Source organism: Arvicola amphibius, chromosome 3 (genome assembly GCF_903992535.2).
Source record: "Arvicola amphibius chromosome 3, mArvAmp1.2, whole genome shotgun sequence".
NCBI lineage: Eukaryota > Metazoa > Chordata > Mammalia > Rodentia > Cricetidae > Arvicola > Arvicola amphibius.
In genome coordinates this window covers 176,574,199-176,582,085 of record NC_052049.1, presented here as the reverse complement: position 1 = coordinate 176,582,085, position 7,887 = coordinate 176,574,199, and the positions used below count along the sequence as shown (strand labels likewise).

Sequence of the window (7,887 nt, the reverse complement as noted above, 5' to 3'; positions counted from 1 at the left end):
GAGGCCAGAGAGGGCATCAGAGGCCCTGGAACAGGAGTTACAGATGGTTGTTAGCTGCCACGTGAGTACCAGGTTTGATAATGATGTCTCTATCTGTTGCTATTTGTTCTCCTACTTGGAAGCCTCACCTGAGGGGACTCAGCTGCCTGGGACTCTATAGGATGTCCAGGACTGCCTCAATAGTACTCCCTAGTCAATTTCAGCTGGGTGTTTTAAACACCTGATTCAATGGTGCTTATATCTATCTATCTATCTATCTATCTATCTATCTATCTATCTATCTATCTCTCTGTCCGTCCGTCCGTCCATCCATCCATCATCTATCCATCTATCTATCTATATCTATCATCTATTTATATCTATCTATTTATCTATCTATCCATCTATCATCCAACCATCTACCTATCTCTTACTATTTATTCTTTTCCTTTGGTTTGCTAGATACTTAATAAATTCACTCATTCAAAACCTAAAGTATGGCGGTCACACATCATTCTCCAAACTATATAAAACAGAACCTTAAGAAGAAACAGACTAGCTCTTATTTTGGGTTAAGGTTCTCAGAAACCCACAGATTCTGCAGATGTAAAGTACATGAAGTGCTGACAAGATTTGAAGGACACAGTTGACAAGCACGGACCAATTAGCTGTAGCTCAAACTGCTGGTGGCCCTGTCGAGAAGCAGCAGAGAGCACTTGGCTTCAGGAGATCCGCCCACCAGAATGCAAGGCTCTGACGGGTGAGTCTCAGATATGCAGGGCCCCAAGGGCTTCAGCTCCAGAATGTCTCTTGTCACTGCTGTGCCTTTACATGTGTACTGCTGCCACTTTCTCTGGTATCTGGCACAGTGTGAATGGGTGTCAGGGGATCCCTGCTGCCTTTAGTGGATCATGATTATCTCATGGAAATATCCTGTTCTACTGGTATTTTTACCTGTAGATTATTATGAAGATGATTTCCTCTTAAGCTGTACTGTTTAAAGTGCTGCTCCCCGCCTCCCTGATAAAGCAGGGGCGGCAGAGGATAGAAAATAGAACTAAGGAAGCGTCACCCAGCTAGAACTTATGAGTTTCTCTCGAGGAGCCATATAGACAATGGTTTAGATTAATGATTAAGGAAAACAATTGAGTCCCAGGAGTTAGCGCAAGTTCTTTCTGATTTGGGGAAATGTGTTCACGGGTTTCAGTGTGCATCATAGCTAAACAAAGCTTTAAACAAATGACTTCATGTAACTGGAAAACAAAGAATGGGATGGTTAGTTAAATTAATTGGACAGGACTCTTCGGTATAAAAAGTGAAACTAGTAACCTGCTTTCCTGGCAATTATAAAAACTACTGCCTATGTAAACAATTATGGCTGAAAGATTTCTGATCTATGAAAAGTCCTGTTTTTCACCTGTAATATGTAAAATATTCAATCATGTAAGGGATATGAAAAATATAATATTTACTTGTACTCATTGCAATCATTCACTTAAAAAATAAATGTATCCACAGTATAACTTTTATATTGTTTGAAAGATTCTGCTGGGGTATATAAACTGTAAAGGAAAAAAAAAGGCATGAGAGAAGGAAGACACCAGGGAAGATGAAGAAGGAAGACATCAGGGAAGATGTAGAAGGAAAACATCAGGGTAGAAGAACAGAACAAAAAAGAACAGAGTAGAACAAGGACAAAAAGAAAAATAAAATAAAGAAGCCTCAGAAAAGAAGCCTGTATGTTTCTCTTGCTGGCTCTGCATCTCAGTCCCAGTCTTTCCGACCTGCAGAAGGCTGGTCCCTCTGCACCAAACTTTGTTCAAAAAAGTGTTTTCAAGCTGGGCGGTGGTGGCGCACACCTTTAATCCCAGCACTTGGGAGGCAGAGGCAGGCAGATCTCTGTGAATTCAAGACCAGCCTAGTCTACAAGAGCTAGTTCCAGGACTGGCGCGAAAGCTGCAGAGAAACCCTGTCTCGAAAACCAAAACAAACAAACAAACAAACAAAAAAGGTGTTTTCAATTCAAATGCAGACGGAACACTCAGATTGGGCAATTAGGCTTTGGTGTGTTTTCTAACTCTCTACAGTGGTCATATCACACTTTTCACAAGCAGTTTAAAGTGAAGAGAGGGAAGAGAGGGATGAAGGGAGGGATGAAGGGAGGGAGAAAATTATCCAACTAGACTCTGAGTCTGGAATTCTGGCTGTGGCCCATAGGGTATGTTTCAATTGCCCTAACACTCTGACCACTACACAGGTGACGAGACAGACCACAAGCCCAGATCCCTATTTCTGTGCCCCAGTACTAGAAACACAGCAGAAACCATGAGTCCCCAAACTACCCACCTACCCCGACCCCCAGAGTCACCCCCAAAGAACAAGGGGGAGAAGGGGACCATCTAATGCTCACACAAATTTAATCTCTACTCTTGGTCTTAAAGTCCAGAATGTTGCTTCCAAGCCACACACCCCTTCTCCTGGCCACTCAAGGCCTCCCCGCAGGACCCACGCTCTCCAGGGACCACTCCATCCCCACCCTGACTCCTGTGGAATGTGGACATGCAACCTCACTCCATCTGCTACCTAATGCCATTCAGCAGAGGCAGAGCAGGAAGAGGAGGGGCGGAACAGTCACGGGCCTGCTGGGAGCTGCTGCAGCCAGAACAGGGATAGGAGGCAGGAGGCCTGGCAGGGCCCTGGCAGTGCCGCGTGGTTCACTTGCTCCTTGATCCATCTGGTATATTTGGTGAGGCGAGTGTATACACCTGGATTCTTGGGTTTGATGCAGGCCTTCTCCCACGATAACACCCCGGCCAGAATCCATCTTCCATCAATTTCACAAGCCAATGGCTCCCCAGGGTCTCCCTAGGCAAAGACAAAGGGGTGGTGGAGGTTCTGCTGGCCCCACAGGACCCACAATGTCCACCCCCTCAGCTCTGCTTGAGAGAATCACTCCTTCGGGAGCTTGCTAGCTGGGGCCACTTCCGCTTCTCAGTTGGAGACAACACCAAAGAATTGCAGCCATTAGCAGTCAGAGAGAAAAGATGAGAGGAGAGGTTAGTGATGGTAATGGGGAAAAGAGACCTCGCATGCCAGGACTCATTCGGAAAGAGAGCTGCCAGAAGTCCCCAGAAACTCACATAACACACATTCTCTCCGTAATTGGTGGCACAGAGCATGTTCCTCCGGATAAGCGGGATAACTCGGGGATAGAAGGACGTCTTGTGGAAAATATAGTCACACTTCTTGTTGTCCAAAATGAAGACCTCGGCCTCCTGAAGCTCTGTAGTCAGTGTCAGGTTGTCTGTAAGGAGCAGAAGGGATAAATTGTGACCCCCCACTCCCTGCAGGTCAGCTGAGCTCTACCCCACACCTGTGCACCTCCCTCCATGTGGTCTTTCCCACACTGTAGGCCTGACACAGCGACCCCCTCACCGTGCCAGGCTTTGGTTCAGGAGCCTCTTCTCGAGGAAGCTTGCGTTGCTGAACCCAGAAGGCTACCAAGTCCCAGCACAGCCACTTACAATCTGGAACCCCAGACCTAGGATCTTACTTTCCATAGCATTTATTCCCTGAGCCCTAACTGACTGGCACTTCTCTAGGTATTTTTGGTCATCTATCTACACAGAGCTCAGCTCATATCCCCTGAGCTTGACCTCAAGACCCCCTGACAAGATCTTTGCCTTGCTTGGTTGGTTTTGTTTTCTTTTGTTTTGTTTTGAGACTGAAACACAGTCTCAGCCAGCCCAGGCTGGTATCAAACTTCTGTACCTGAGACTGGCTTTGAACTCATCACTCCCTGGCTCCTCACTAATGCTGGAGTTACAGGTGCACTTACTTCATCAATGTACCTAGTGTGTTTACCACTTTGTCAGCCTCTGTACCACTCACCCCTTGCCCTACTCTGTGACTCCCTTCCAGGCATTGCCAAGGGTCCAGAGCATGGCAGCTGTTTCAGTTGTGGCCAGAGAGGAAGGGAGGGATGGCTTCCTAGCTCTGAGTATCCCTAAGAGGTAGATGATTACACCCACCCAGCCCAAGCAGCATTAGCCTGACTGCAGTCCCTATGTGAACCGTAACAATGAGCACCATAGGAGGAGTGCTTAACACACTCCAAACCGCAGACTGGAAACCACAGCCATAGCCTCCTCAAGGGTGCACAAGGGATGGGGCAATGAAGGCCCAAACCCATTCAACTTACCTGAGGAGTGCTGCTTAGTCTTGCCCCAGCCAGTCGCCCAGCACTGAGTCCCAACCTTCAAGTTGAAGCCTTGCTCTGGGAGACAGATGGGCTGCGTGTACTTGTTGAAGGTGACAGGGGCTTTGAGACGGAGAAGGGCAATGTCGCTTCTAATGAAGTTCCGGCCCCAGAACTTGGGATGCACAATGATGTCAGTCACAGGAATCTTCAGGGTCCAGGAAGAGCCCTCAGGCTGCAGCTTGCTGCTACCCAGCATCACTGAGTATTCTTTGTTACTGCGGGCGAAACAGAAGCACACCCAGCAGACAGAGTTTTCCACACAACACACCTGCCACCTCCCAGGACCCTTTCCGGTCCCTGAAGGCCTGCCTGACATGCTCTGTCCACTCAATCTGAATTAATCCAGCCTGGGACACTCAAGGTCAAAGGCATAGCAACCCTTTCATTCACAGTCCCATTGAGTCGTGTGTGTGTGTGTGTGTGTGTGTGTGTGTGTGTGTGTGACTGTGTGACTCCAGGGGTGGGAGTCTGGGGTTTGGGCTTTCCTGTTGCCCAGCTTAGGTTACATTCTCTGTTGCTTGGAGACCCACCCTGACGTAGTCCCTGAATCTTGTGAAGTCCTGAGCCTGACTCTTCCCCTGTGCTGGATGCCCCTTCCCACTCTTCCTGGTTCTGATTTCCTTCATGGTTTCATGGGAGTACTGAGGAAGCTGGGCCGGGCCCACGGTACCTCTAGGGCCTTTACATCCTTGACTCATGGGCCACACTCACCCCTGGATGCAGTGAGCTGCAGAGACCACCCAGCTGATATCAATGAGGGCCCCTCCACAAACGTGCTTATTTTGTATGCGAAGGCTCACTTCCCAGGGCCAATGGCGGCTCTTCTCCAAGTTGTCTGGCCACCAGGGCTTGCCACAAACTTCAGAATAAGCATTGCAGAGAGTACAGTGTACACAGAGAGGACAATCAGAATGACTAGTAGTAACAAGTCTCCCTCTGGGGTCAAGTTGCCAGAGCTGTACCATAGGGGTTTCTTCCCATTACAGAGAGGAGACTGGGGGGCCGAGGACAGTGGACCGAAGGGCACCTAACTAGACAAAACATGACAGTTACAGAGATAAGAGCTGGAGAAAGAGACAGAGGGACCCCACAGTTGGAGAGTAAGAATGAGATCCACAGAGGACAATCCATGCTGAACCTCAAAACAATGTGGAAACGGAGCAGGGGTTTCAAGAGGAAAAATGTGTATCTGGCACTGGGTCATGTTGAAAAGCTGTCCTGTTGGCTGCATCTCTGTGATGCAAAAAGTCCCCACACTGGTCAGAGTGGGAAGAAAAATAGCTATGAATTTATCTACGAGAGGTCTTTACCCTACGTAGTCTGGAGCCCACAGTTATTAGCTTGCCTACTGGTCTACCAGCCAAAGTGTATGAATGCATGAATGCATGAATGAACATAGGTGGAGGGATTATAAATAAAGTACAATGTGCTCCCAGGTGTGATGGCGCACGCCTTTAATCCCAGCACTTGGGAGGCAGAGGCAGGCGGATCTCTATGAGTTTGAGGCCAGCCTGGTCTACAGACTTCCAGGATAACTCAGATTATGTAGAGATATCCTGTTTCTAATAAATAAAATAATAAAACTAAAAAATAAGAAAGAAGAGAAAGAAAACCTCAAAACATTTATTAAAAGAAAGGGTGGGTCAGGGGAAGAATATGACAAAGCAAAATTACAAACATGTTTGAAAGTATAACAAAGCTGATTACATACTAACTTTTAAAATGAGCAAGGGGCTAAAGAGAAGGCTCAGTGATTAAGAGCACTTGCTGTTCTCTGAGAGACCCGGGTTTGGTTCTCAGCACTACCAAGTTGACTACAATCATCTGTAACTCTAATTCCTGGGCACTTGGCATCCTCTGTTGGCACAAGGCACATACATATGCCCATGCAAACACACTCCAGCACATAAAATAAAAATTAACAAAAACAATTTTATGCCCAAATAAAAACATCTTTAGGTGCTGGGAGACAGCTCACTTGGTAAAGTGTTTGATGTGCAAACATCAAGACACGAGTTCAATCCCCGGCACAGAGTAAAGCCAGGCATGGTGGTACAGGCTTGTAATCCCAAGGCTGGGAAGGTGGGGACAGGCAGATCCCTGGGGCTCGCTAGCCAGCCAGTCTATCCTAATCCGTAACCTTCCAACCAATGAGAGACTCTGTCTCCAGAAACAAAGTGGGCAATGCTTGTGGAACAGCACCTGAGTTTGACTTCTGTTCTCTACATGCATTCGTGCACACACACGCACGCACGCACGCGCGCACACATACACACACACACCATCTTTAAATGAGACTGAATTACAGAGAGAAAGCAGAAAGCAGTGAGGCTTGGACAGAAGCAAGAACATAGTCAATTAACCACATAGTCAATAGTGAACCTTAGGCCTGACAAGTGAACCCAACCAAGCACTCCCTGGGTCTAAGGGGAAAGACAGGAAGCCTCAGGAGCCAGGCTCTGTAGCCAGTGCCCCTGGAAGCTTGTTAGGAAGCTGTAGGGAAGGCTCAAAGCCAGAGCTGAAATCAGAGTAGCCTTGCATGCCCATGGAAGAACCAGACACTCTTAGCACTCAGGGCTGTGTCCTGGCAGTGGTGTACGTTGTTTAGGAAGTGCATCCAATACTTGCTTCCTACCAAGCCAGAAATGCTATTCGGGCAGAGACTTTCAGAATGTATTTTTCCCAGGAACTGGATCTTTCCCTGCCACAGGGACCCACTGACCCACCTGGTTGGTTGTGCTCCTCTTTATCACCTGAAGGAGACAAGGACAGCGATAACTTGTAGCAGGATGGCAGTAGAGGGTGGTATTTTTTTTAATAATTAGTTTACTCACTCATTCATCAAATAGCCCCGAATCTGATGCTGTTCCTAGTCTGAAGTCACAGACTGGGAAACAACAGTATCAGACAGAACCTGTCTGGAGACACACGCTGCTCAGCTATTCAGACAGTAAACACATTGCCACCATGTGAGATCAGGACAGGGACAGGGCCTGAGATGTCAGGTCAGCCTAGAAGAGGTGGAGGGTGTAAGCAACAGCTGAGAGGAGAAAAACAAATAAAAACTGATTTAAAAATAAGTCCTCCAGGGAGGAACACAAGAGTGTATTCCAGAGTCTTTGGAGGATGAAAATAATGTCTGTGCTGGAAGAGTAAAATGATGTAAAAAAAAAAAAATAAGTAAATAATTGAGCATCAGAGGTCAAACAGAGAGGGCCAAGTGAGCCAGGCTGAGCAGCTCTGGGAGGCCAGCAGAGGCGTGGATGGGATGGACGGCGTGGATCGTATGGACGGCGTGGATCGTAAGGACGGCGTGGATCGGATGCATGGCGTGGATCATATGGACGGCGTGGATCGGATGCATGGCGTGGATCATATGGACGGCGTGGATCGGATGCATGGCGTGGACTGCAGGGATTGTGTTACGAGGGCAGCAGGGCAGAGACAGGAAAGTGACAAGACAGATGGGATCTCCACTGCATTTCTGCAGAACTCAGGCAAGCAGGGAGGGACCTGGACGAGACTCTGAGGACAGATATGACAAGCCTGAAGGGTCATGGGTTAGTCTGGACTAACCACCGGTTTCTGAATGCAGAGAAGGGCTGGCTGTCATTCACTTCTCTAAGATAGACAACTAAGAAAGAAAG

At 47.7% G+C, this 7,887-nt stretch overlaps 1 protein-coding gene across 1 annotated transcript; it reads right to left on the bottom strand.

The window, feature by feature from the left end:
* Positions 1 to 2,572: 2,572 nt before the first annotated feature.
* On the bottom strand, positions 2,573 to 7,078 carry LOC119809479 (inactive serine protease 45-like). Its single transcript, XM_042054754.1, is given in 7 exon segments — positions 2,573 to 2,613; positions 2,616 to 2,844; positions 3,120 to 3,283; positions 4,181 to 4,455; positions 4,952 to 5,099; positions 6,047 to 6,097; positions 7,075 to 7,078. Coding segments are annotated over 7 exon segments (912 nt in total).
* Between the last annotated feature and the right edge of the window lie 809 nt (positions 7,079 to 7,887).